Below are 27,950 nucleotides of genomic sequence, written 5' to 3'. Positions count from 1 at the left end.
GAGTGATTACGGATGAATAAATTGTAATTTTCGATGAATGAGAAATGGGTAGAATAAATATTGGAAAATATTACCTAATTAATAATCATTTTATCCACATATCGTATTACCATTTATGATCTTTACTCCAAAGATGATCCTTAAAAATTGGGAACCCAATCTCCGTTTTAAACTGAGGCCAGAGTTCTAGGCTAGCTCACACATATAGCCACATTCATTGCCAATAATTCCTTATCCGTTTACCTAAGAGAAATAATCCCAAAATAATATTACTTTCGCGATTAAAACAAAGATAATAACATTGATAAGATTTTATATAAATTAACAGATTTATCGAATTTTTGATTAGTTCGGTGATTGCATTGTGCCGGTAATCAACTATGAAATAATGATGAAAAATATACTATTAGTTTTTAGTCTTCTTGGACTATTTTGTGTGTGTTTGGCCCAAATCGATCAAGATGGACAGTGTGACCTAAATGTGGGATTACAGGAAAATTTCAATATTGATGAAGTAAGCTATTCTATAATTTTGTTAAACTTGGTGGCAATTGTGAAGTGAAATGTGCTTAAAAATTTCCTCATGTGGGAAGCAGTGTTCATTTAGCGATAGATCAATAATTATTAATTTTCTGATCGATTATATGATATGTAGCTAGAAGTTCCTGGGAGACACGAGTCCTAGGACCCAAGAAACCCAGGATTTTGCCACAAAATAACAGTAAATTACAAAGTACATTAGGCAACACATAAGTGTTTTTTTTTAAATTATCGGTTATAAGCTCCGAATAACAAGTGCGTTGATTTTATTTTCGCGAAGCTCAATTTCTAGTTATAAGAGAAATAGGTCACTACACTTCCAAATCTGATCGGTATCGATCAAGCTTAATTCGTTGTTAATCAATACAGATAGTAACTACGTAGGGTAAACGAAATAGATTTTTACGTTTCAGAGCCAGAATTCAATGACCTGAAGGTTGGACACCTTCATGCTAAAATATTTATTTTAGCAATTATAAAGTAAAGCATTCAAATAAAAAATGTTAAATCACAATTGAATAGTATTAAAAAAAATGATAAATACTTAACAAGCATTTGAACATATAACAATATTGACAATAGATGAATTTCCTGTCAAGTAAAATTTAATAGTCAACTTCAACAACCCGGATGTACATTAAATTCAAAGGGATTTATTATATTTTGACTGGTAGCTCTTTAAATTATAATATAATATAAGTACTATTATATTAGTATTAGGTTATAGTTAAATTATGGTCGTGCAACACACAGCAAAGAGCGGCATATCTGTTACAAATAAGATTACTTTAAAACGAGGCCCCGGTTATATCTATAAGTAAATTGTTAAAGGGCGCAATCGCTGCAATTCTCTTTCTTATTATCGAATCTATGGTCACATTATTTTGTCAACCCAGAGTCCCAGACCCTCTAGCCAGTAGAGTCTTCTACAATCTTCAACGTTGATTAATATCGCTTAATTATTTGAAAGTGATATTTAGTTTGAATAAGTCTCGAGTTTTGACTTGTCATCATCATACATTTAAGCCTTTTTTATTGACGTCAATATCATTGGCCTAGCCTTTTCCTAACTACGTTGGGGTCAGCTTCCAGTATAACCGGATCCAGCTAAGTACCAGTGTTTTACAAGCGACTGCCTATCTGACCTCCTCAACCCAGTTACCTAGGCAACAAGATACCCCTTGGTTAGACTGGTTGTCATACTTTTTCAAGCTTCTGACTACCTGTAACGACTGTCAAAGATGTAGGGGTAACATTCTATTGAAAAATATCAAATGTCCAGAGGGGTGCATATAATGATATAAGTATTTTTAAATCAAATAGATAATCTCAAAATTATCTGTAGGTACTTTCTGGAACATTAAATATTTGATACTATCATAAGTTCTATCTTTGGCGATATTTTTGTTTGCGATAGTGGTTTCTTTGACGGCGAAATAATAGTGATTAATATTATTGAATAAAGTATGATAAGCCAGCCTTGAAAATTCTATGACGCTGTTGCCAATGCCGCCTGATTAATCGATGAGATTACGGATCTCATAATATGACTAAATTATCATTTATAATAAAAATACTAAACCTGCCTACTATGAGAATCTAAGGTACCTAACGCTGTAGTAATTGTGGAAGCAAGACGGTACAATATACGATGCGTAGTAGGGTCTCGCTTGGGTTGCAAAATTATGATACTAATCACTAGTAAACCATGGTTGATATTTTTTTACCTAATAAGGTCTATAACATTCCAAAAATTTTTGCATACGAAGTAAAATTAACGTTAAATCGAAATCCCTCCAATAATACTACCTATGTAAATTTGTATGGAGTTGCTTTCGTAGTAATCGTTATTTGATACGGAGACATAGAAGCTTCACAATGCACAGGCATGAATGGTCCACAGTTCACCGAACTTTCTGCCCCCGCGCGTAGGAAAGTATTGCGTGCAGTCCTTAATTTGATAAAATGATTTTGTAAATATTGAAAGTATCTTGTATATTTATTTCATAGTTAGATTCAAGAGTTAACTTTGAATACCAACACCTTAATATCTATAATTTTCACTTCGTTTAAAAGTGATTAAATTTTTATGAAACTTTGATAAGTTTCTAATTTACGAATCACTTCTTTGCATTTCATCATCTAGTTCTTAATTAACATTGAACTTAAAACTGAGTCAGTGGGCTTTATAGCCTTAACTATATAGCCTGTTAACGAATAACAATCAGAAGAACATATTTTCAGTTGCAAATTAATTGTAAACTGCTTTTTGCATTTTAAGTTACTGATTTATCGTGCTTACCAAACAATTTTAAGTGATTTTTGTCTCGAAGCAACTACTACAGCGATGTCAGAGTCTATCGGTGTCTTATTAATTGCGCAATTGAATAATATCTGAACTAGTTTTCGAAGCAATAATTTGTGACGGTGATGGACGCTCATGTCAAACGAGTGGTAGAAAACAGGAGTGGGCCTATACCTAACATCCATTATTATTGTTATTTTTTCGCCTAAACTGACCAAAAGCAACTAGAATAACAGCAGTTTCAAGTTCTTTAAAGTTTTTAGATCCACCGCCCATTGAGGGTCGCTATCTAGGTTCCTATCTAGGAGGTTTATCCCATAGGTTAATTTCAATCGAAAGTTATAATGATTTTATGAACCATATATTAAATACTTGAATTTACAGTTCCTAGGTACGTGGTATGAGCTACGCCGAACTGCAAACCCGCACAATCAAGGAAAATGTGCTGCTTTCCACCTGACAAGGAACCAGAACCCACAAAGCAGCAATATCATTAATGTGCTCTATGATTCTGTCAACGACAATTTTGCTGAGGAGTCTACTGGTACGATTACTGTGCCTGAAGATGGTTCAGCGAAACTGAGTCTCTCTCTCTCTGCCTTCCCTAATGGTAAGTATTTTTGACTTCTTCACGAACATGAGTAGGTATTCAAAATGGCAGAGCAGTGATTTCATAAATTGAATTTAGTTTATTTTGCTTGAATCTATGCTTACTCATATTTTTTCTTTCAAATTTATGACGTAAAACTAAAATTGAATTGTATTAAAACTAAAATTGACAAATCGTTTACTTAGAAATAACTATCAAGAATTTTACGTGAACAAAAAAAAAACAAATGCGTTGGTTAACAAACGTACTGAAAATACTAATAAAAAACGTAAAATATCGTAATAACATTAATGTTTTCTCTTTTCAGCTAAGCAGTTCTGGGTTCGTTTAACAGATTTTGAAACAGTGGCTTTAACATTCTCTTGTGAAAACTTGCCACAAAATAGGAGAAGAGGTGAGTTTATATCCTTTGAACGTGGTTATTAATAACACTAGAATTTTGTGAATACTTAAGCAAGTAGTTCTATGACATTTTTTTACTATATATATATCAGCGAACAATTAGAAAGATAAATTGTCAGGTCTTGGTATAGTATCGTACTAGTAGATCTAGTTCAGACAATTGTACAATAAATAATGTATGTTGTATTTGACGCTTTTCCATTCTGTCCTAGTCAGTAAGCATTATTAAAAAAGAATGAAATTACATTATAAAAGTACAGTTTAAATGATTAAAACTAATTAAAGCTACAAAAACATGACAATCATCATTCAACATCGCTATCAAAAACCAACGCAAGAGATAAAATCTGCGATTAAAATTGCATATTATTTTTAATTTAAAAAAAATATTCTTTATTTCCAGTTCACATATGGGTCCTCGGTAAACAGAACCATCTCCCCAGTGGATTGCCCGTAAACCTCATCAACACAGCTCTGAACAACTTATTTGACATCAGTCTGGAACAACTAGAAGTTGTGAGTCACACTCCGAATGACTGCGTCAAATTGCCCGTTATTGGACCTAATCAGCCGGTTCTTTTAGATGGACAATGTGATCAGACTATACCTGTGGTCCAAAACTTCAACGTAGCTGATGTAAGTATGAAAGTGATAGGGAAATAATAACGGAAATTTAAATACTAGGTCATGGTTTTTTAGGATATTATGTCCTCTGCCAATCTTATTTATTTTTCGTAAGTTGTGTAGTCTTATTTAAGTTTATATTATTATTTTACCCAAATGTGCTATATTAATTTTCAAGGAAAATTTTAGTTACATAATCTAAAAGATAAGTGTTTTGGCAGCGCTGTAAACTTAAATTAAAATAAATTAATACGATTCTCGTTATATTTTCAGTCCATATCTTCCTTGAATCATAACTATGTAGGTAGTTATCAAATAATTTTTAAATTCAGTTCACAGGGCTATGGCACCAAATTTCGAAATACCACAACGATCACAACCAGGGGGCATGTATCAGAGCCGAATATTCTTCTCCTGTCAATGGAGTGGTCAGTGTACTGAACAGCGAAGTCCGCAATGGAGAACTCGTCTCCATCACTGGTCAAGCAACTCCTAGTACTAATGATAACAGCGGTAAATTAACAGTTACCCTGAATCTTTCGACTGGTGGTAAGTACTTAACCTTTAATTTTTTTTTATATGTACCCTTTCACAGGACCTTTTAATATTATTTTTTTACTTATTGATGATGTTCTCATAGTCTAAGGTAGTAACCCTCCTGACAACCTTTCTGAATAACAACTTTCATTATTTCATTCTAGTTTCTCCTCATAAGCATGAATTACTAGTATTTTAAATATAATTATGTTCTCATCGTATTTTAAATTTGTCATAACATTTTCTTTTCACTTTTACAGGTACGGCGACTCAAGACTTATGGGTCATAGACACTGATTATAAAAAATACGCAGTTGCGTATGCTTGTGTGAATCTACCTGCAACGAACCAAAAACGAGGTAAATAACAATTCGCTATTCATTTAAATGTAACTTATAGCAAAGAAAACTAAAACTTCAGTCAGTCTCTGTTAATTCAAATTCGTGTGTAAATTGGCGACAGGTAGCTATTGAAACCTGTTTCAGTGCATTTCGAGGACTAAACGTGTCTTAATTTTCCGTCTTCTTCAGTTTTCAGTTGGGTACTAAGCAGGTCGCGTCGTTTGCCAGAAGAGTCAGAAGATGCTGTAAACAAAGCTATCGATTCCGTGGTGGAACTGAATAGAAAATACTACCAGATTACTGATCAGTCTGATTCAGCATGCTTCTTCTATCCGAACCCAGTAGAAAACACGCCTGTTGTGTTTAGAGGACAATGCGAATCTGTTAACGTCCAAGCTATGGGTAGTTTTAATGTTGGCAATGTAAGTTTCAAGATACTTTATTTAAAAACTATTTTTCCATAGTTATGAAGATAAAAGTATTTTTTTATTCACACTAACAGTTTTAGAGGGCACTCACACTCCCCGTTTGTGTAACATATATAATAACTGCTCCACTCTTCAAATAATTTTCTTCAATAAGTTAAAAACACTGAGAGATTTTTTCAAATCAGATAAAAATATATAAATATGTATTTTTCAGTTCATGGGAACATGGAATACTATCGAAATGTACCCAGCGTCATCGCAAGGTGGAACTTGCAGTAATGCATTTTACGAATTGACCACTGATAACAAAGTCAATGTTGTCAACTCTCATGTCGTCGGACAAGAACTGCTAACTGCCAGTGCAGTGGCAGTCCTAGCATCTGATGATGGAACTGCTAAACTTGAAGTGACCTTCCCAAGCTCTCCTACTCGTAAGTTCGCAAGCTTGAATTTTGTATGGTCAGCATTTGGAAAAAAACATCACGATCATTTTGGATCATTTAAAGCATCATTATTCAGTGTAATAATGGAAAAAAAATATATTTTAATAAGTATTTATGCACATTTTCAGCGTTTTTGCTATGGGTATTGGCTACAGACTACCAGAACTACGCTTTTACGTACTCCTGCACAAACATAAATGAGGACGAGATGAGAGGTAATATTGTGTTCAAAATATCTTAATGTTCTAAACGTACGATATGACATGAGTTTTCTATTAGCCTAAAGGAATATGAGATCTACATAAGTTGCAGATTGTCATTACAAAAAAACTAAGTGTGATATTACGACGTAGAAAAATGTATTAGTAGTAAGTGTATCCGCTGTGTAGTACTCAAAATACAACCTTTACTTACTTTAATAGTAGATAGCGTTGTGTGGAATTTGTATAGGATTTTTTTATTTCAATAATTTACTATTTTTATTATTTTATTTAAATGCTGTGGTTAAGCGTCAAAGGATCCTTCCAATAATAGAAAGAACGAGCATTGACCACCATGTCTTAGGTACAACTGTCAGGTCGTATTAATAACAAAATTTATTTTCAGTGGTCAGTTGGAAGCTGAGTAAAACAAAAGAGCTTAATGAAGACTCAATCAGGGCAATCAACGAGGTTATAGATAGAGTGTCAGTTCTGGATCAGCGCTACTACGAGCGCATGCCGCAGACAGTTGAAGACTGTTTCTACTTCCCCAAAGCAGAACCGGGAGTCACTGTCAGATTCCCCGGCTCTTGCGATGACAATGTACCTGTTCTTGCGAACCTGGACTTCGGAGCAGTACGTTATCGTTTAGTCATTTTTTATCCTCGAGACAAATGGATTCTTCATATTTGTCATCTACGATTCAGGCCGCCCTTTTATTCGCATGTTTTCCTAACATAGACAAGCCTCGTAGTTCTTAGCTATGTTTAATGATAATCAAATTCTTATTATATTAATTTTTATTTAAAATATATGAATACAAAATAATAGAAAAAAAGCTTAACATACAAAAAATAAACAATTCTTCTGTTAACGAGCGACGTTGACTCATTTAGAGACATACATACACAAGTTTTGAATTTTCTTTTTATTTTCATTTTACTCTGATAACATTACAATTATACAAACTTATTTAATGTCATCTTTATATTTTAGTTCGACAAAACATGGTATGAAGTAGAATCATACCCAAAATCCCTACAACCTGGACAGTGCATTTCCCACGAATTCATTCCATCTGGAACCACAGGATACAACGTGGAGTCATACTCTATCTATGACCAATTCGTCACCCCTCTTAGAGGAGTTTTAACTAGGAGCCCTACCAATGATGGGAAAATGACTCTTACAATTCCAAATGCTAACGGACCAGGTGAGCTCTTGACACCTTTTATCTTTAATGAAATTACCCGACTCCTGTATAGAATTTAAAACGGCATTTCCAGACATAACTTTTTGCTCGTATTTATTTAAGGAATGGAAATAATATTTCTTTAATGCGTCCCCTATATCTAAAACTGTCTTCATAAATAGCAGACTTTTGTGACGAATATATAGTCGCCACATTCGTTTTTTTTTTTCAAGCGACCTGATTTCCCACTGGACAATAGATTGTTTTACCTCCTATCCTAAGAGGACTAAATAAGAGCCTTATAACTCGAAATTGATATTTTTTATCTATAATGTTCTTTTAATACCTCTTTACTTTATTTACTTTTATTTTTCCAGATACAACCATACCCTTCTGGGTAATAGGGACAGACTACAATGATTATGCACTCGCTTACAGTTGCCAAAATGACAATGGTTACAGAAAGAGTGAGTATGCTGCTTAGTGCAATAAAGTGAATTTGATTTATTACGTGTATTTAACCACAAATATTTTTTGTGCAGTTTGGAGTTGGAAACTGAGCAGAACAAGAACCCTGTCTCCATCAGCTATCACAAATATAAACAACTTGATGCAAAATAATGTTGTATTAGACCAACGGTATTATCAAACTGTTCTCCACACAACCAGTGCATGTGCCTATTTGCCAGAACTTAACCCTGGTGATGATATTATTCTACCCGGTCAATGTGACACGAACATACAGGGCATAGCAGGTTTTGACACCTTGAAGGTGAGGTTTTAACTTTGCTTGATAAACAATTTGTCTTTTGCTCTAATACTTGACTCTGAACTGATAAATGTCTTATTTGCAGTTTTCTGGTCGCTGGCGTTTAATTGAAAGTTATGCAACATACCGACAGTCGGGAACATGTAACGTAGCTGAGTACACATTCGTCGATAGTCGCACTATGACAATAGTAAACTCTCAAGTTAGAAATCAAGAACTAGAAACTAGGTCTTTTACGGCCATTAGTGCCAATGGAGATGGAAAACTAACCGTCACGATAAGTGAGTTATAGATAAATTTTATATTTTAATGGCTAAAACAGGTCTTATCTTCTAATATATAAACTTCCCCGATTTTTATGAAATTTTATATGCGTAATCTGTAGGGCTGAGAATCGACTAACATCTATTTTTCATACCCCTAAGTGTTAAGGGTTGCTCACACTAAAAAAAAATGTTTTATTTTTGGACGAATTTTTTTGTTTTTATTTTTTATAATTTTTTAAAAAACACATACCTACAACTAGAAATAATTAATTAGACAAAATAACGTTTGCTGGGTCAGCTAGTTTAAACATATGTAATGAATAAAGTATCAAGATTACTGGTCGAATCATGATCTCTTTAAAAATAAAACTCACTTAACCGACTTTTGTTTCAGGTAATAGATCGTTTGAGTTAATTGTACTGGACACTGATTACACATCATACGCACTTGCCTATGGTTGTACGAACATAAATGAAAATGAAAGGAGAAGTAAGTTTACAATTACATGACATTTTCTTATAACTAGATTTACGACTCCTACCTCTGATATTAATTGCTATTTCTGTCAGAGGAATTATTATTATATTCTATCCATATGAAGAAAAATATCATCTATATCAAAATGTATACGTTAAAGAAATGTTCATTATTCAGTTTTCAGCTGGAAACTAAGCAGACAAAATACATTATCGGGAACCGCAATTTCCAAAATTAACGAAGTCGTTAACAGCATTGAAGTACTAAACAATCGGTTTTACTATAAAGTAGACCGCACTCAGACCGGCTGCTTCTACTACCCACCAGTGGATCAATCGACGCTTGTCAAATTCCGTGGCCAATGCAGCCAGTATAGTAACATACCAGTTGAGAGAAACTTCAACGTTCAGGAAGTAAGTCCACTACTTTATAGTTTCCATCCTCTACTGCAGACCAAAGAACTCCCTTCTCTATTTCTGTTTATCACGATCGATGGCCCAACGAAGCTAGTTTTGTGAATAAGAATGCGAGACCGTCTATTCTTTTCTGTCTAGACTGATCGATTATAATCAACTCATGACAAAATATTGGCTTTTCACTCTCCACTTTTCTCTTGAAAGTAAGACAAAAGTGGAAAGATTCAGAAAAAAAGTAGTTATTTCAATTTTCTATCATAAGAAATAACGACTTTTGTGCACAGTAAGCTTTCAAATGAATCATTTTCCCTTTACAGTATATGGGTACATGGTATAACGTTGAGACGTATCCTGTCAACGACCAAACGGGTTCGTGTAATACCGCCGAATACGAATTACCTGCCACGGGCCCCGTCCAAGTACTCAACTCAGAAGTCCGTAACGAACAACTTTTCTCGATCTCGGGAACAGCCGAGCTGGAGAGCAGTGTTGACAACAGTGCAAAACTTAAAGTAACTTTGAATGTGGGCGGCACTCCAGGTGAGATCTGATATATTTCCTAAGCTTCATGCAGCGCAGTAACTCATGTGTTTCATGTGATTGTTCTCTATAAAATGGCATTCATCTTATGTTTTTCTTTTCGTTTCTAGTTGCGACAGACCTCTGGGTTCTAACCACCAACTATAAGGACTACTCACTTGCGTACTCCTGTCGAGACATTGACGATGAGTTCATGACTGGTAAGTTGTGATAAGTTTAATAATTATATTTAATGTGCGTTTTTGGAGCTGTTTCATGAACAATGAAATGTTTATTTCAGTTTCCATTTGGAAGCTGAGCAGAACAAAGGAGTTGGACCCAGTTTCGTCACTCGCTATAACCAACTATATGACTACAATTCCTATACTGGACGAAAGGTACTTCATCGACCGTGATCACAGTCCAGAAGGCTGCTTCTACTACCCCGAACCTGAACTCGGCAAGCCAGTGGTGTTCCCCGGAAAGTGTGATGAGAGTATTGCTACTATGGCTCAATTCAACATGCAACAGGTTAGAAGATGTTTTTTTTTATTTATTTCTTATTAGCAGTATTTGTTAACGTTTATCATTACATGTACTAAAATAACTCCACAGTTCCAAGGCGTGTGGCACGAAATTGAAATGTATCCTGAGGCGACCCGGACTGGGCAGTGCGTAAACCGCCAGTTCACAGTAGAGGGCAATGGCTTTAAAGTGCAGTCATCAAATATAGACAATCAGATTCTTAATCTACCGGCGCCCATTACCCTCGTACCAACCAGTGGCAGTAGTGGAAAGTTCACATTTACCGTCAACACTAATTCAGGTATGTCGTTTTCCAAAAGTTAATGCTCCGGACATATTTTTGGCATCAATGTATAAATGAAATATTTTTACAGGTCCTGTCGCAATTCCGTACTGGATTCTGGACACTGACTACCAGAGTTATGCGCTAGCCTATAGTTGCCTGCCGCTGAATGAACATTTTAGACAAGGTAACGTATACGCGTTCATTTAGAGTAGCTTCAACAAGTCTTATATCCTGTAGATACATATCGTCTTTCAATATAAAATGTATTTAATGACACCACATTCAAAATTTCAGTCTGGAGTTGGAAACTCAGCAAATCTAAGACATTAACATCGACCGCCCAGCAAGCAATCAACGAAGCTATCAAAGACATAGCCGTATTAAACAACGACTACTACGAGGATGTTGACCAATCAGAACGAGCGTGCTTCCACCTGCCTCCTCTAGAGGCCGGAGCTCCAGTCATACTCCCCGGGAAATGTGACCGAACTATTGCTGGTGTTAAAGACTTCGACCTCAAAAGGGTAATTCTATCTCGAAATATTCTGAACAGTATTGAACTTTAGCTGTATTTATTTGTAAGACCACTTCTTACAAAGAAACCATGTGGGAGACTGAATGAAATTCCTTTTTTTGCAGTACACTGGACGTTGGCGTCTTATCGAATCTTACGGAACTGACTTCCAAAGTGGCCAGTGTAACGTCGCCGAATACACTGAGCTGAGCAGTGACACTCTTGCAGTAGTCAATTCACAAGTTGTTGGAAATGACCTTTTAAGTGCTTCTGGGACAGCTCGTCTGAGCAGTACTGACGGCAGCGGAAAACTTCTCATTCAAATATCTAACAGTAAGTACTATTATATCGTATTACATATTTCTTAAATTACTATTAAGCTTAGGGAAAATATTACTTCAAAGAATTTAAAAGAAACTACAGATAATGAGGCTAATTCTGATCACGAAAAAAAAAATACTCTGAATAGTTTTTGTCGGACTATAATAATAATCACCATAAACTTTAATTGTTTCAGATGCAGAACCAATCGAATACATTGTACTCGATACTGATTACACAAACTATGCATTCGGATACAGCTGTGTGGACCTAGAAAACAACCAAAGGAGAGGTAAATACATCCTTGATATAATATAATAATAATATTTTGCATTTGTGGTGACAAACTGAATTTATGACTTATATCTTGATAAATTTAAATAAAAATGTTTTTGTTTATTTAGTTTACAGCTGGAAATTGAGCCGCCAAAATACTCTTAGCGAAACTGCAGTCTCCAACATCGACAAAATTGTCGAAACTATTGACGTTTTACACAATCCCTACTACTATAAAGTAGATCGCACTCAGACCGGCTGCTTCTACTACCCACCAGTTGATCCTTCGACGCTTGTCAAATTCCGTGGCCAATGCAGCCAGTATAGTAACATACCAGTTGAGAGAAACTTCAACGTTCAGGAAGTAAGTCCACTACTTTACAGTTTCCATCCTCTACTCTGTTTATCACGATCGATGGTCCAATGAAGCTAGTTTTGTGAATAGGAATGCGCTATTCTTTTCCGTCTAAACTGATCGTTTATAATCAACTCGTGACAAAATATTAGCTTTTCATAGTCCACCTTCTCTTACTTTCAAAGATTCAGAAAAAAAATAGCTATTTCAATCTTATCATTACAATTTCTCTACTTAATAAAGAAGGACTTTTGTGCACAGTAAGCTTTCAAATGAATCATTTTCCCTTTACAGTATATGGGTACATGGTATAACGTTGAGACGTATCCTGTCAACGACCAAACGGGTTCGTGTAATACCGCCGAATACGAATTACCTGCCACGGGCCCCGTCCAAGTACTCAACTCAGAAGTCCGTAACGAACAACTTTTCTCGATCTCGGGAACAGCCGAGCTGGAGAGCAGTGTTGACAACAGTGCAAAACTTAAAGTAACTTTGAATGTGGGCGGCACTCCAGGTGAGATCTGATATATTTCCTAAGCTTCATGGAGCGCAGTAACTCATGTGTTTCATGTGATTGTTCTATATAAAATGGCATTCATCTTATGTTTTTCTTTTCGTTTCTAGTTGCGACAGACCTCTGGGTTCTAACCACCAACTATAAGGACTACTCACTTGCGTACTCCTGTCGAGACATTGACGATGAGTTCATGACTGGTAAGTTGTGATAAGTTTAATAATTATATTTAATGTGCGTTTTTGGAGCTGTTTCATGAACAATGAAATGTTTATTTCAGTTTCCATTTGGAAGCTGAGCAGAACAAAGGAGTTGGACCCAGTTTCATCACTCGCCATAACCAACTATATGACTACAATTCCTATACTGGACGAAAGGTACTTCATCGACCGTGATCACAGTCCAGAAGGCTGCTTCTACTACCCCGAACCTGAACTCGGCAAGCCAGTGGTGTTCCCCGGAAAGTGTGATGAGAGTATTGCTACTATGGCTCAATTCAACATGCAACAGGTTAGAAGATGTTTTTTTTTATTTATTTCTTATTAGCAGTATTTGTTAACGTTTATCATTACATGTACTAAAATAACTCCACAGTTCCAAGGCGTGTGGCACGAAATTGAAATGTATCCTGAGGCGACCCGGACTGGGCAGTGCGTAAACCGCCAGTTCACAGTAGAGGGCAATGGCTTTAAAGTGCAGTCATCAAATATAGACAATCAGATTCTTAATCTACCGGCGCCCATTACCCTCGTACCAACCAGTGGCAGTAGTGGAAAGTTCACATTTACCGTCAACACTAATTCAGGTATGTCGTTTTCCAAAAGTTAATGCTCCGGACATATTTTTGGCATCAATGTATAAATGAAATATTTTTACAGGTCCTGTCGCAATTCCGTACTGGATTCTGGACACTGACTACCAGAGTTATGCGCTAGCCTATAGTTGCCTGCCGCTGAATGAACATTTTAGACAAGGTAACGTATACGTGTTCATTTAGAGTAGCTTCAACAAGTCTTATATCCTGTAGATACATATCGTCTTTCAATATAAAATGTATTTAATGACACCACATTCAAAATTTCAGTCTGGAGTTGGAAACTCAGCAAATCTAAGACATTAACATCGACCGCCCAGCAAGCAATCAACGAAGCTATCAAAGACATAGCCGTATTAAACAACGACTACTACGAGGATGTTGACCAATCAGAACGAGCGTGCTTCCACCTGCCTCCTCTAGAGGCCGGAGCTCCAGTCATACTCCCCGGGAAATGTGACCGAACTATTGCTGGTGTTAAAGACTTCGACCTCAAAAGGGTAATTCTATCTCGAAATATTCTGAACAGTATTGAACTTTAGCTGTATTTATTTGTAAGACCACTTCTTACAAAGAAACCATGTGGGAGACTGAATGAAATTCCTTTTTTTGCAGTACACTGGACGTTGGCGTCTTATCGAATCTTACGGAACTGACTTCCAAAGTGGCCAGTGTAACGTCGCCGAATACACTGAGCTGAGCAGTGACACTCTTGCAGTAGTCAATTCACAAGTTGTTGGAAATGACCTTTTAAGTGCTTCTGGGACAGCTCGTCTGAGCAGTACTGACGGCAGCGGAAAACTTCTCATTCAAATATCTAACAGTAAGTACTATTATATCGTATTACATATTTCTTAAATTACTATTAAGCTTAGGGAAAATATTACTTCAAAGAATTTAAAAGAAACTACAGATAATGAGGCTAATTCTGATCACGAAAAAAAAAATACTCTGAATAGTTTTTGTCGGACTATAATAATAATCACCATAAACTTTAATTGTTTCAGATGCAGAACCAATCGAATACATTGTACTCGATACTGATTACACAAACTATGCATTCGGATACAGCTGTGTGGACCTAGAAAACAACCAAAGGAGAGGTAAATACATCCTTGATATAATATAATAATAATATTTTGCATTTGTGGTGACAAACTGAATTTATGACTTATATCTTGATAAATTTAAATAAAAATGTTTTTGTTTATTTAGTTTACAGCTGGAAATTGAGCCGCCAAAATACTCTTAGCGAAACTGCAGTCTCCAACATCGACAAAATTGTCGAAACTATTGACGTTTTACACAATCCCTACTACTATAAAGTAGATCGCACTCAGACCGGCTGCTTCTACTACCCACCAGTTGATCCTTCGACGCTTGTCAAATTCCGTGGCCAATGCAGCCAGTATAGTAACATACCAGTTGAGAGAAACTTCAACGTTCAGGAAGTAAGTCCACTACTTTACAGTTTCCATCCTCTACTCTGTTTATCACGATCGATGGTCCAATGAAGCTAGTTTTGTGAATAGGAATGCGCTATTCTTTTCCGTCTAAACTGATCGTTTATAATCAACTCGTGACAAAATATTAGCTTTTCATAGTCCACCTTCTCTTACTTTCAAAGATTCAGAAAAAAAATAGCTATTTCAATCTTATCATTACAATTTCTCTACTTAATAAAGAAGGACTTTTGTGCACAGTAAGCTTTCAAATGAATCATTTTCCCTTTACAGTATATGGGTACATGGTATAACGTTGAGACGTATCCTGTCAACGACCAAACGGGTTCGTGTAATACCGCCGAATACGAATTACCTGCCACGGGCCCCGTCCAAGTACTCAACTCAGAAGTCCGTAACGAACAACTTTTCTCGATCTCGGGAACAGCCGAGCTGGAGAGCAGTGTTGACAACAGTGCAAAACTTAAAGTAACTTTGAATGTGGGCGGCACTCCAGGTGAGATCTGATATATTTCCTAAGCTTCATGGAGCGCAGTAACTCATGTGTTTCATGTGATTGTTCTATATAAAATGGCATTCATCTTATGTTTTTCTTTTCGTTTCTAGTTGCGACAGACCTCTGGGTTCTAACCACCAACTATAAGGACTACTCACTTGCGTACTCCTGTCGAGACATTGACGATGAGTTCATGACTGGTAAGTTGTGATAAGTTTAATAATTATATTTAATGTGCGTTTTTGGAGCTGTTTCATGAACAATGAAATGTTTATTTCAGTTTCCATTTGGAAGCTGAGCAGAACAAAGGAGTTGGACCCAGTTTCATCACTCGCCATAACCAACTATATGACTACAATTCCTATACTGGACGAAAGGTACTTCATCGACCGTGATCACAGTCCAGAAGGCTGCTTCTACTACCCCGAACCTGAACTCGGCAAGCCAGTGGTGTTCCCCGGAAAGTGTGATGAGAGTATTGCTACTATGGCTCAATTCAACATGCAACAGGTAAGAAGATGTTTTTTTTTTTAATTTATTTCTTATTAGCAGTATTTGTTAACGTTTATCATTACATGTACTAAAATAACTCCACAGTTCCAAGGCGTGTGGCACGAAATTGAAATGTATCCTGAGGCGACCCGGACTGGGCAGTGCGTAAACCGCCAGTTCACAGTAGAGGGCAATGGCTTCAAAGTGCAGTCATCAAATATAGACAATCAGATTCTTAATCTACCGGCGCCCATTACCCTCGTACCAACCAGTGGCAGTAGTGGAAAGTTCACATTTACCGTCAACACTAATTCAGGTATGTCGTTTTCCAAAAGTTAATGCTCCGGACATATTTTTGGCATCAACGTATAAATGAAATATTTTTACAGGTCCTGTCGCAATTCCGTACTGGATTCTGGACACTGACTACCAGAGTTATGCGCTAGCCTATAGTTGCCTGCCGCTGAATGAACATTTTAGACAAGGTAACGTATACGTGATCATTTAGAGTAGCTTCAACAAGTCTTATATCCTGTAGATACATATCGTCTTTCAATATAAAACGTTCTTTATGACAAAACATCCAAAATTTCAGTATGGAGTTGGAAACTCAGCAAATCTAAGACATTAACATCGACCGCCCAGCAAGCAATCAACGAAGCTATCAAAGACATAGCCGTATTAAACAACGACTACTACGAGGATGTTGACCAATCAGAACGAGCGTGCTTCCACCTGCCTCCTCTAGAGGCCGGAGCTCCAGTCATACTCCCCGGGAAATGTGACCGAACCATTGCTGGTGTTAGAGACTTTGATATTAATAAGGTTGGTAATTCCTAATTCTTTAATCTGATTCTATTCTTTTAATAAAGAGTAGATTATCAGTAGGAAACTAAATTAAATTTCCAAAATATTTTCAGTACTATGGACGTTGGCGACTTATTGAGTCCTATGGATCTGATTTCCAAACCGGGACATGTAACGTTGCACGGTACACTGTGCAAGGAAACATTCTTCAGGTGGTCAATTCACAAGTTGTGGGAGAGGCCCTAACAAGCGTTTCTGGAACGGCTCGTGTTGTCAGTACCGATGGCACTGGCAAGCTCCTCTTCACATTCCCAAGTCGTGAGTAATTTTTGGGGTATATTTGTATCTAACCTACGAAAAGACTGTTTCGATCGAATCACTTACAGACAGCGGGAAGACTCGTGTCTTCTAGCAAAGTAATGCATTAGGTGAGATGTTTCTCATTCTTGATTGTATATTTTTGCTAAATTAAATAATATTTTTATAGAATCCATGGAAGTCATCGTACTGGACACTGATTATACAGATTATGCGTTAGCGTACAGCTGTGTCGACTTGGAAAACGACCAAAGAAGAGGTAAACTAATTTATAAGTACACTACTATTACTTATTTCCATTTTGATATTGCAATTGCAATGCTTAATTTAATCTCTATTCAAGTTTTATGATAAGCTTGGAAAGCTACAACACTGACAATCCTATTTGAGAAAATACGTAATATATTACTGATCATTTAATATTTTTAAAGTAGTAGGCCATTTAAGAGCCCATTTGCCCATTTACCCAGGATATAATTATTTATTGCCTACCGTATACTTCATTTTACTAAATAAAAATCATTATTCAGTTTACAGTTGGAAATTGAGCCGAGGAGATACTCTTAGTCCAGACGCAACAGTTAAGATTAATGCAATTATAAACAGTATTGACGTATTGCACCAACCCTATTACTACACTGTGAAACGCACTGAAAACGATTGTTTCTACTATCCACCGGTAAACCCAAGCGTCCCAGTGGTGTTCCGTGGCCAGTGTCGCGATGACATACCCGTTGTCCAAAACTTTGACGTTGAAAAGGTAAGACAAATCCTGGTGAATTTAAGAAATCCGATATTTTCATACAATTCTCGATAGTGTAGGTGTTCGTATTTTACTTCCTCGGTCACTGGAAAACGCGGAATCTCAAGAACCGTAGAATTCTTGGTTTTATAGATATATATTATAGTACCAGTACGATTTTCGCTTGAATGTGACTCGCGCTTGGCTGGATTTAGTAATATATTATGTAAGTTCTTAAAGTTAATTTTCTTTTCCACAGTATTTGAAACTTTGGCACGATATCGAATCTTATCCTATGCCTTTCCAAGCTGGTTCCTGCCCCAATGCTTTCTATGATGTGCTTGACGCAAGTACCGTCAGCGTATTCAATACTCAAGTTATTAGCCAAACCTTAGACACTATTGTTGGAAAAGCAGTTGTAACATCTAATGATAACAGTGCGAAACTCGAGGTCTCTTTCGAAGGTTTTGTTGAAGGTAAGATTTTTTGCATAGTACAACACAAGTCCCCCCCGCCTATGACAGAATTTTATATTTCAAAGTAACTTAAAAACAAAATTTGCCAAACCAGGCTCGAATTTTACAAAGACTTAAGGACAAAGATTCATTAGATAGTGTAATTATGCCACTTTAAAGTCAGACATTGTAAGTATATTGTACAACTTCTATGTGGATACTATAATTATAGTCTTCTCTTATTTCAACAGGTACTACGGACTACTGGGTGTTATCAACTGACTACTCTACGTATGCTTTTGTCTATTCATGCACAAATTTGGATGACGAGTTTATGTCAGGTAAGTGTTTTAAAATTGGATTTACAACTAACCTCATAAAAAATTGGAAAATTAATAATGTTTTTTTTTCTATCCCCAGTTGTGAGTTGGAAGCTTAGCAGAACTAAAGCAGGCTTGACTGATGGTGCCACTTCAAAGATAAACGAAATTATTGGCAATTATAAGTTTTTGGATGACAGATATTATATTAAACGCGATCAGTCGCCTGAAGGCTGCTTCTACTACCCTGATTACCAGCCAGGAGTACCAGTAGAGTTCCCTGGCATCTGTGATGAGAATATACAGGCTGTATCTGCTTTTGACTTCGAAAAAGTAAGTAAAGAATTTATAAAAGCAACAAAATATCGAATACAAAAAATATCGATATTGAATAATAGTAGTACTAGCTACTTATTGACATTTTTTTTAGTTCAAAGGTACTTGGCACGAAATCCAAGCTTATCCGAAGGAAAACCAACCAGGGCAATGCATCAGCCATGAATTTACACCTGACTCCACAACCAGCTACCTTCTCAACTCCTTCAATGTGTTTAACACACAGCTATCTAAATCAGAAAGCAAAGTCACTTACTACAATAACAATGATAACAGTGGAAAACTAAAAATTGAACTGCCTAATGGTTTAAGTAAGTTATTATTTTCTTTGATAAATTGGGAAATAAAATATTTATCGGGGACTTGTAAATAATTTTGTTTTAATACTTGCAGCTATACCTTACTGGGTTCTGAGCACGGATTACACAAATTACGCTCTAGTTTACGCTTGTGTCAAGAGCAGAGATGATTACAGACAAGGTTTGTTGTTATCACTTCTTATCGATTCTGACCAGTACAAATATTTACCGATCAAATCAAATATCTTGAAATTATTATTTAACATTTATAGTGACTAAAACCTAATTTACTTTTTCTCCTGTTTAGTCTACAGTTGGAAACTCAGCAGAAGTAAACAACTGACTCAAGATGACAATGTAAAGATCGATGAGGCTATATCTAAAGTTGATGTTCTGAAGCAAGTTTACTACGAGACCATTCAGCAGACTGAAAACGCTTGCTTCTACTATCCCGTGTTGGGTCCCAATGATCCTGTAATTTTCCCCGGTCGTTGTGATGCCAATATTCCTGTACTACAAGGGTTTAATTCAGAAGCGGTAAGTTTAATTTGGTTTTATAAAATACTTTAATTGCTTTAATAGCCAAATAATGGAATAAAAACTATGAAATCGGTTAAAATTAAAAATTACCTTTATTGTCAAAGCTTATTTCTATGTGTGAAACCCTTTAGGACAATCACATGTGGATAGCAGTTTGACATTCATGGTTACGGTGCCCGATCGAAGAAAATTATTTTGATTTTATGTATCTATTTTCAGTACCTAGGACATTGGAGGTTACTCGAATCGTACTACACTAGTTTCCAAGAAGGGGCATGTAACACAGCTACGTACTCTGAAGGTCCGAATGATTCCGTTATTGTGGTTAACGCGAGGGTTAATAATCAAGAATTGTTCACAATCACGGGATCCGCTGTCTTGGCTACAACAGATGGAAGCGCAAAACTTTCAGTTACTTTCCCAGGCTGTAAGTATTTTATAATTATCTTGATTCCTATCACTGGAATACTTTAAAAAAATTGTGCTTAATGAACTATTGCTGTATTATACTGCGTGTAATGAGCTTTTGATTGTTTTTTGGAATCTTTTTGATTCGAAATCAAGTCCAACCCCGGCAATATTGGCATACTCTTTACTTGTCTGTCTGTTAAAACTTCCATGATAAAGTTTTGGTTTTTAAATGGAAAAAATATAAAAGTACGTAGATGATACGATATAAATTTATGCACGGATAGTGGCAATGGCTACCACGCCAAACTCAATGTGAGCGACATGTCGTGCTGAAAATAAGCCATTTAAAAAAAAAATATGCTGTCTTACTATCGTTTTTATTTTCTTACAGCTAGTGGAACTGCTGACTATTGGATCTTGGACACTGATTACAATGATTACGCACTTATTTACTCGTGTGAGGACTTAGAGGATGACAGAAGAAGAGGTATGTGACTTAACTAAAGAAAATCACGCAAGGATAACTACTTTTAAATATGACTACCTTAGACCAGTCCTAAAGTTTAACCACATTTTACAACAATAAAAGCCCAACAATACGTTATCTCTTCCATATTTTTTTTACTGCCCACAATGGAACAGAATTCCCTTTCTGCTTTTATAATATCAAACAATTAAACGAGCTTTTTTTTACTTCTTCATTTAGTTTGGAGTTGGAAGATGGGCAGAAGGAACACCTTATTACAAGATTCAATAAATAAGATCAACCGAGTCGTTGACAGCATCAATGTACTGGACGCACGATACTACCAGAAAATAGGCCGAACGGACGCTGACTGTTTCTATTTCCCAACACCAAACCCCGACAAGAATGTTGTCTTCCCCGGTCAGTGTGACCAGAACATTCCAGTCGTTCAACAATTCAACGCTGAGAGGGTATGTGTTTCACTACCGATGTTTAATTTAATTTTGTTTGAGTAAAGATCTCGTTATTTTAAAAATACATAAAGCTACAAATGTTATATCTCATCTCACAAAGTTATCAAATACTAATCTGGATGAGATCATGAAAAAAACAATACTTTTTCCTGTTTATGTTGCATAAGAAAACATTTTAACAATAAAAACTAATTTCCAGTTCAGAGGCACATGGTACGACTTAGAGTCGTATCCTACCGGCTTCCAAAGTGGAACATGTAATACCGCCAACTACGAATTGAACCCGGACAATACATTCAACGTATTAAACACACAAATTGTTAATCAACTTCTGCAATCCCGGCCCGGTACTGCCAGTGCAACTACAACTGATGGAAGCGCCAAGTTTGAAGTTAGCTTCTTGATTAACGGAGAATACGGTTAGTTCATTTGATTATAGTGTTGTTTGTTCCCAAATGTATTGATTATATCAAAAGAAGGCTGAATTTCCATTAGGGAGTCGTGAGAAATGTAATTTAAAAATCTATACAATCGTTTCATCTATAGAAGTCTGTCAAAGGCTACATAAATGCAGCGAAACTTCTTTCTATTCTTTCTCTTCACATCCCTGGTTCAAATGCAGCTTTTCGATCAAAAAATTGAAAGCACTCCTTTCTATTTAGAATAAATCAATTGTCGTATATTAAATAAGATAATTTTGTAACTGTATTATTGCTTATTTTCAGTTAAAAGAGATTATTGGGTATTGGAAACGGATTACCAAAACTTTGCATTTGTATACACTTGCCGCAACCTTGATGAGGAATCCAGAGAAGGTAAATAGTAAACGCCATACAAATTAAAATTACTTTTGTACCTTGTTCACACCAATCACTTAAAATATAATTATGTCATTCCTACATAACTTCTAATGAAAATTTTACTAACAGTTTTCAGTTGGAAATTAAGTCGAACAAAATCTTTCAACTCTGCATCTACCGATGCAATCGACAAAGTGATTCAGAACGTCGACGTCCTTCAACCAAAATACTATGTTAAGAGGCTACACACCCCTGAAGCCTGTTTCTACTATCCTGACAACAACGGAGGCGATGTCGTGTTGTACGGAAAATGTACCGACGATATTCCATACATGACAAGCTTTAATGCCCAATTAGTGAGTATTTATTATTTTTATACAGCCTTCTTTGTAAAACCTCCATAGGTTCTAGGCCACTAAACATATTTAGAAAAAAAACTTAGTGCCTTTATTCCTATCTGATGATTGAGTATTGAAACTCTTCATAAACACAATATTGTTGTTTTTAGTTCCAAGGTACATGGCACGAAGCATCACGGTTCCCGTCTGACCTTCAAGATGGTGAATGTACTGAGTCCGGCTTTACCTTAGATGAAAATACAAACACTTTCAACGTCATCCAAACGACTGTCAACGATGAAATACAAACATCCAGCGTCTTGCAAGCTACTGTGGCCACAGACGGAAGAGGTGTCTTCACCGTAACAAGCGATGGAGGTAATTTCATCACTTAAACAAAGATATTCTACGCACTTTACTATTGTAGTACAGTGCTATTCGGGATGTTCGTGATAACGAATGACAGGCTTTCCATATTTGTAAGATAATAAACCTAAACTTTCAAATTGCAGTGCCATTCAACGAATTGTATGTCTTGGACACCGATTACGACAATTTTGCGGTACTATACAGCTGCAGGGATCTCGATCTCGAAGAGGAAAGGAAGCAAGGTAATTAATTTTCTAGTTTTACACTGCTGTTGGCAAAATGGCAAATAGTTGAAATTAGTATTAGCTGCACATGACAAAATTAAATTTCATCTTCCATTGATGTCCGTGCTAATTTATTTGATAATTCACATGCTTCATAATATATATTTCAGTGTTATATTGAATACCTAGCTAATTTAGTTCCTCGTAATTTCCAGTTTACAGTTGGAAACTTAGCAGAAGACGTGAAGGCTTTTCCGAATCAGTCCAGGATACTATCAACCAGATCGTGTCGGACAACATTGATCTTAATGAGCCCTACTACAAAGAAACTGGTCAAGACAGCAACTCTTGCTTCCACTACCCAGTATTGGATAATCCCGATGTGATTGAATTACCAGAACCTTGCAATCCCGATATAACTGGCATCCCCGACTTTGATGCGGAAGCGGTACTTATATTTATATTTATATTTTAATATTACGTTAAGTTGAACGTTACGTAGTTTAGTTTTAACTTGATAAATATATTATGTACTGCACGAATAGCCGAGTGGTTAAGGTCATCACACCAAAGCCACTATGGATCCAAGCATAGAACAATCGCTTGTGTGATCCATGAATGTTTGTCTCGAGTCTTTGTGAAGCCCCCAGCGACACTAAGATTTAATTCCTTGAACGTTATCTAATAACGAATATCCTATTTCGCACGTCCCAAGACTGTAATTGACATACGATCTATAATTTTTGCTTACTTTTAATTATTTTCAGTACTTGGGCCGCTGGTTCGAAGTGGAAAGATACCCGCAACCAACTCAAGCTGGACAGTGTAATCGCGCTGTATACAGTGACCTACAGGGTGCTACCGTTAAGGTGGTTAATAGCCAGGTCCTTGACAGAAGGTTATTGTCTATTGAAGGCTCAGCTACCGCTAGTGCAGATGGAAGTGGAACATTAAATGTCAACTTTAATGTTAACGATGGTAATTTGAAATTACTTTTTAAGTCATAATTGTGTACAATTGATAAGGTGATAAACTGATCGTTCATTTACTTATTACAGAAGCCAGAGCATCCAATTTATTGGTATTAGCTACTGATTACTCGTCATACGCTCTGGTGTACAACTGTGAGACCTTGGACAACGGAATGAGACAAGGTAGTTTTCTTAAAAATTTTAAATTCCATACATTTCTGTTTTCTAACTTATTTTTTGTTTTTGTTTTCATCACTTCCTAAAATCTTTGTTCATCTCATCCACAGTTGGCAGTTGGAAACTCAGTAGAAATAAAACGTTAAGTACTGGCGCGATTGAGAAAATAGATGCAGTTGTTGCTGCAACTCAAGGTCTAAACCCGATTTACTATCAGAGGACAAGTCAAGAAGACGATGTGTGCTTCTACGTGCCCGAACGTGAGCCTTTAACGGCACCACGCTTTAGAGGACAATGTGGGGATGTTAAGGGAATTCAAGTTGATGCTAACCGAGTAAGTTGGAAACACTTATTAAACTACCAAACCTACGTAAATTTGGATACGACTCCCGACCTTGGAGACAGTATCAGATTTTGGAGGACTTTGTTTCATAGCTTCTATTATAGATTATTCTCGATTCAATATTGAGATAAATAATAAATAAGGCAGTACTTGTTGTCCTATATCAACTTTCCGATTGCCGAAAATTTTGATGGGGCAGCAATCAGCTCCGCAAAATAACGCTCTAACGTAATATAACTTGTCTACAGTTCGTTGGCTGGTGGCATGAAATGAGAAGGTACGCATCAGACGGATTCGCTGGAGAATGTATTAGCTCTAACTACGAGCAATCAGGCGATACTCTTCTGGTCGTTGATACGAACGTCGTAGGAAACAGCGGCGCAGTGAACAACGGCGTAGTTACGACCGCCACTGTTACAATCACCGAGGATGGCGTGTTACGTAAAGTTTTCAGCAACGGAAATGTACAAGGTAACTTTATTTATTCCACTTTGACTCTTAATCTTTGAATCATCTATCGTCGGACTGATACCTAAAAAACCTTTTACTTTTCAGAAATTGTGGTACTTGCTACTGATTACGAGAACTATGCCCTGTTATATTCGTGCGAAAACGATGGTGATGAATACAGACGTGGTGAGTTATCATTAAATATTATCGTTATTTTATTTATGGTTTCATTAATCAACTTAACTTATTCATTGAGTTCCACCAAGATTTCGGAACAAAAGGCAATCAGAAAAAAAATACCTAAAAATTATTGCAATGATTTATTATTTCAGTATGGAGCGCAGTGCACAGCAAGACTCAAGTGATAAACGAAGCTGCTGAAGAAGAAATTGAAAAGGAGCTCGAAGCAAATGAGGTTTTGTACAAGGAGCTGTATCTGAACGTAGACCAGTCTCCTGAGGCCTGCTTCCATTACCCTGCACAGACTGATCAACCAATCGTACTGCCTGGTCAATGTGATGCTACCATTGCTGGTTTAACCAACTTCGACGCAGTAGAGGTAAGATATTTTTATACACATCTATGATTTGAACATATATAGGCGACCTATATGTGAAATGGCGGACTTAATGCTTGAGGCATTCCCTACCTGTCAACAACAGAGCAAGCAGACACAACGAGAATTAAGTGTACAAATATAAGGAAAATATTATCCTCATTATGTGAACCTAGAACTGGATCATCCTAATAATATAGATAAACATGTTGTAAATAGGTTTATAATATTTTAAGGCTGAAAATCATTGTTACCTAAGCGTTTTTGTAAAGAGAAGTACCTAATTAATACTGAATTATAACTTGGCTTGCATTCACAGTTCGCAGGAAACTGGTATCAAACCGCGCAGTACGACCCACTCCAGGGTCGCAGCTGTGCTGGTTCTAGGTTTACCTACAACTCAGAATCTGAAGAACTAAGTATTGTGGACTATTTCGTCGTTAACGAAGACTTGGAGACCAGAGAGGCCACAGGCAGTGCGTCAAGCGATGGAACTTTGACTGTTACTTGGTCTGAAGCTGAAACTGAAGGTAAAGAAGAATAGACAGTGATGCCAATCCCTCATCGATGTTTATCCTATTTTTTTTCTTATATCATGATTTTATTGATGTTATTGTGGTCAATTACACTACTTATCTTGCCATTTTTTTTTCTTTCAGATTCGAACTCTATGACGATACGAATTCTGAGCACCGATTACACGAACTATGCGGTAGCATACACTTGTGTTAATGATGGTAACTGGCGTAGACAAGGTATGTTAAAAAAAGGATATCAGCTATAAAACTCAGTCAAAAAACAGATTAATTTGGATAATTACAACCCAATAAATTTGAGATTGTGTTAAAATTATGTCTCTATACCCTATTCATCGGGGCTTGAGCCAAAGTGTAAACAAAGAAATCAATGTTCCCCAAACTTTTATTTTAGTTTTTATTTTCATTTAACTATCACTATATGATTTTATTTATGTTTCAGTTTATCTTACATACTTCACATGTTCAAATAAATGCTCAAGTTCTGTTAGGAGGTACTCAACTATGAGGATAATAAAAAATAAGAAAAAAAATCTAAGAAAAAGTACAAACATTGCTTGGCCCAGGTTCAGGTTCACTTATGCTATTACACGAAAACGTCAATATAACTAAAACAAAACAATTAACAAATAACTTTAAACGTAACAAAATAATAAACCTAATGAAAACAATAAAAGTAACAACGGAACAACATGAATTTAACGAAAATGTCTGCAGTGGGATTTCTCACATCAACAAGTTGTTCGACAGTAAAGATGGCGGGTATGACCCGACCGATGAAAAAACGTCACATTTTGATGTAAAATGTTCGCACTATCTGTGGTCTTCATTTAGTCGTATTAAAATGCGTTCCAAGTTTGAGAATAGTTTCTTTTTTAGGTTCTTTTACATGTAAACTATTTAATTCATAATTAATTAAAATTAAGAAAATAATTTAAGGCATTTATGATATTTGATTTCAAATAAGTCTGAACGGATTACAAACGTTTTATAGACTTCGTACTAAAATATAATTTCTTATGTTGTCTGTGTATGCTTCCGTAGTTATTTTTATAAAATAAGTTCAGTACATCAATCGTGACATATAAAGAATCCTTTTTATGGTTTGTTTACCTTTTGGCTCATGGCTCGTTGAATAGGGTATAGTAATTCGAATCAAAATTAAACCTTTCAATACAAAGTAGTACTTTTGGAACGTCAAAGAATCATATTATCCAAACCCATATTTTCATAATGGTTTTTAAACTATCATGCTTGCCCAATGCAATTAAAACATTTTTTGTTTTCCAGTGAGCGTCTGGGTGCTGAGTCGTGAAAGAGAAATGTCGGCTGCTGGCACTCAAGGCGTCAACGCCCTTATAGCCGCGCGACCAGAGTTATACCAGAACTACTTCAGGGAAATCCCTCAGCATGATGAATGTCCAGAACCCAGTTCAGCATTTATATTCAAAAGCAGTATTATTGTGATACTTGTATGTTCATTGTTGCAGTTAGCTTTTAATTAAGAAATAAATATATTTTAGTTAAATAAGTTATAGTCTTAAGACATGTAACTTTTTATAAGTTATTTATTCGTAATTTCGAATAAAAAATATTTTATATGTACATAATAATAAATTTGTTTGTTTTATTCATAAGTAGGAAACCCTCTAAACCTGTGCTGAACCAACCTACTTTAAAATTCTTTCATATTTATTTCTGTTCGATTCGCCACACCGCAAGAGCAAGCATTATTTATTAACACTCAACCCTGCACTAGAGGTGGTCTACAACACTACAAGCAAATGTCTATAAGTCAAAGGGAGAATGCTTTTACATCACTTTATCATATAATAGGTACTAGCTAAGTATCTACTACTAACTACGTAAAAAAGCCACTAACCGCATGAC

The 27,950-nt window shown here is 36.1% G+C and overlaps 1 protein-coding gene across 1 annotated transcript; it reads left to right on the top strand.

Annotated features, from left to right (window-relative positions):
* The first annotated feature begins 356 nt into the window (after positions 1-356).
* On the top strand, positions 357-27,677 carry LOC113504826. The gene is made up of 67 exons (XM_026887292.1): positions 357-514; positions 3,230-3,455; positions 3,763-3,849; positions 4,261-4,493; positions 4,814-5,030; positions 5,279-5,377; positions 5,549-5,781; positions 6,002-6,218; positions 6,359-6,445; positions 6,837-7,066; positions 7,427-7,643; positions 8,000-8,089; positions 8,165-8,394; positions 8,477-8,672; positions 9,052-9,147; positions 9,313-9,548; positions 9,869-10,091; positions 10,202-10,291; positions 10,372-10,601; positions 10,686-10,896; positions 10,970-11,065; positions 11,176-11,405; positions 11,521-11,728; positions 11,913-12,008; positions 12,121-12,356; positions 12,642-12,864; positions 12,975-13,064; positions 13,145-13,374; positions 13,459-13,669; positions 13,743-13,838; positions 13,949-14,178; positions 14,294-14,501; positions 14,686-14,781; positions 14,894-15,129; positions 15,415-15,637; positions 15,748-15,837; positions 15,918-16,147; positions 16,235-16,445; positions 16,519-16,614; positions 16,725-16,954; positions 17,050-17,254; positions 17,424-17,513; positions 17,785-18,014; positions 18,256-18,472; positions 18,703-18,792; positions 18,872-19,104; positions 19,202-19,418; positions 19,501-19,587; positions 19,714-19,943; positions 20,166-20,373; positions 20,749-20,844; positions 21,064-21,293; positions 21,496-21,715; positions 22,022-22,111; positions 22,226-22,452; positions 22,605-22,812; positions 22,947-23,045; positions 23,243-23,475; positions 23,795-24,005; positions 24,086-24,181; positions 24,286-24,509; positions 24,767-24,989; positions 25,074-25,154; positions 25,301-25,527; positions 25,844-26,054; positions 26,184-26,279; positions 27,351-27,677. The coding sequence occupies exons 1-67, from the start codon at positions 389-391 to the stop codon at positions 27,563-27,565; spliced, it is 11,934 nt and encodes a 3,977-aa protein (XP_026743093.1). The 5' UTR covers positions 357-388; the 3' UTR covers positions 27,566-27,677.
* Positions 27,678-27,950: the final 273 nt, after the last annotated feature.

Source organism: Trichoplusia ni, chromosome 23 (assembly GCF_003590095.1).
Source record: "Trichoplusia ni isolate ovarian cell line Hi5 chromosome 23, tn1, whole genome shotgun sequence".
Taxonomy (NCBI): domain Eukaryota; kingdom Metazoa; phylum Arthropoda; class Insecta; order Lepidoptera; family Noctuidae; genus Trichoplusia; species Trichoplusia ni.
Note: the sequence above shows the minus strand (reverse complement) of the source record. Positions and strands in the feature narration are given on the sequence as shown.

Excerpts from the sequence above, each read along its gene's own strand:
- LOC113504826 (XM_026887292.1), top strand. The coding sequence starts at position 389 with ATGATGAAAAATATACTATTAGTTTTTAGTCTTCTTGGACTATTTTGT. Across the intron at positions 12,865-12,974 it reads GAATGTGGGCGGCACTCCAG|TTGCGACAGACCTCTGGGTT; the intron begins GTGAGATCTGAT and ends TTTCGTTTCTAG. Across the intron at positions 15,130-15,414 it reads GAAACTTCAACGTTCAGGAA|TATATGGGTACATGGTATAA; the intron begins GTAAGTCCACTA and ends TTCCCTTTACAG.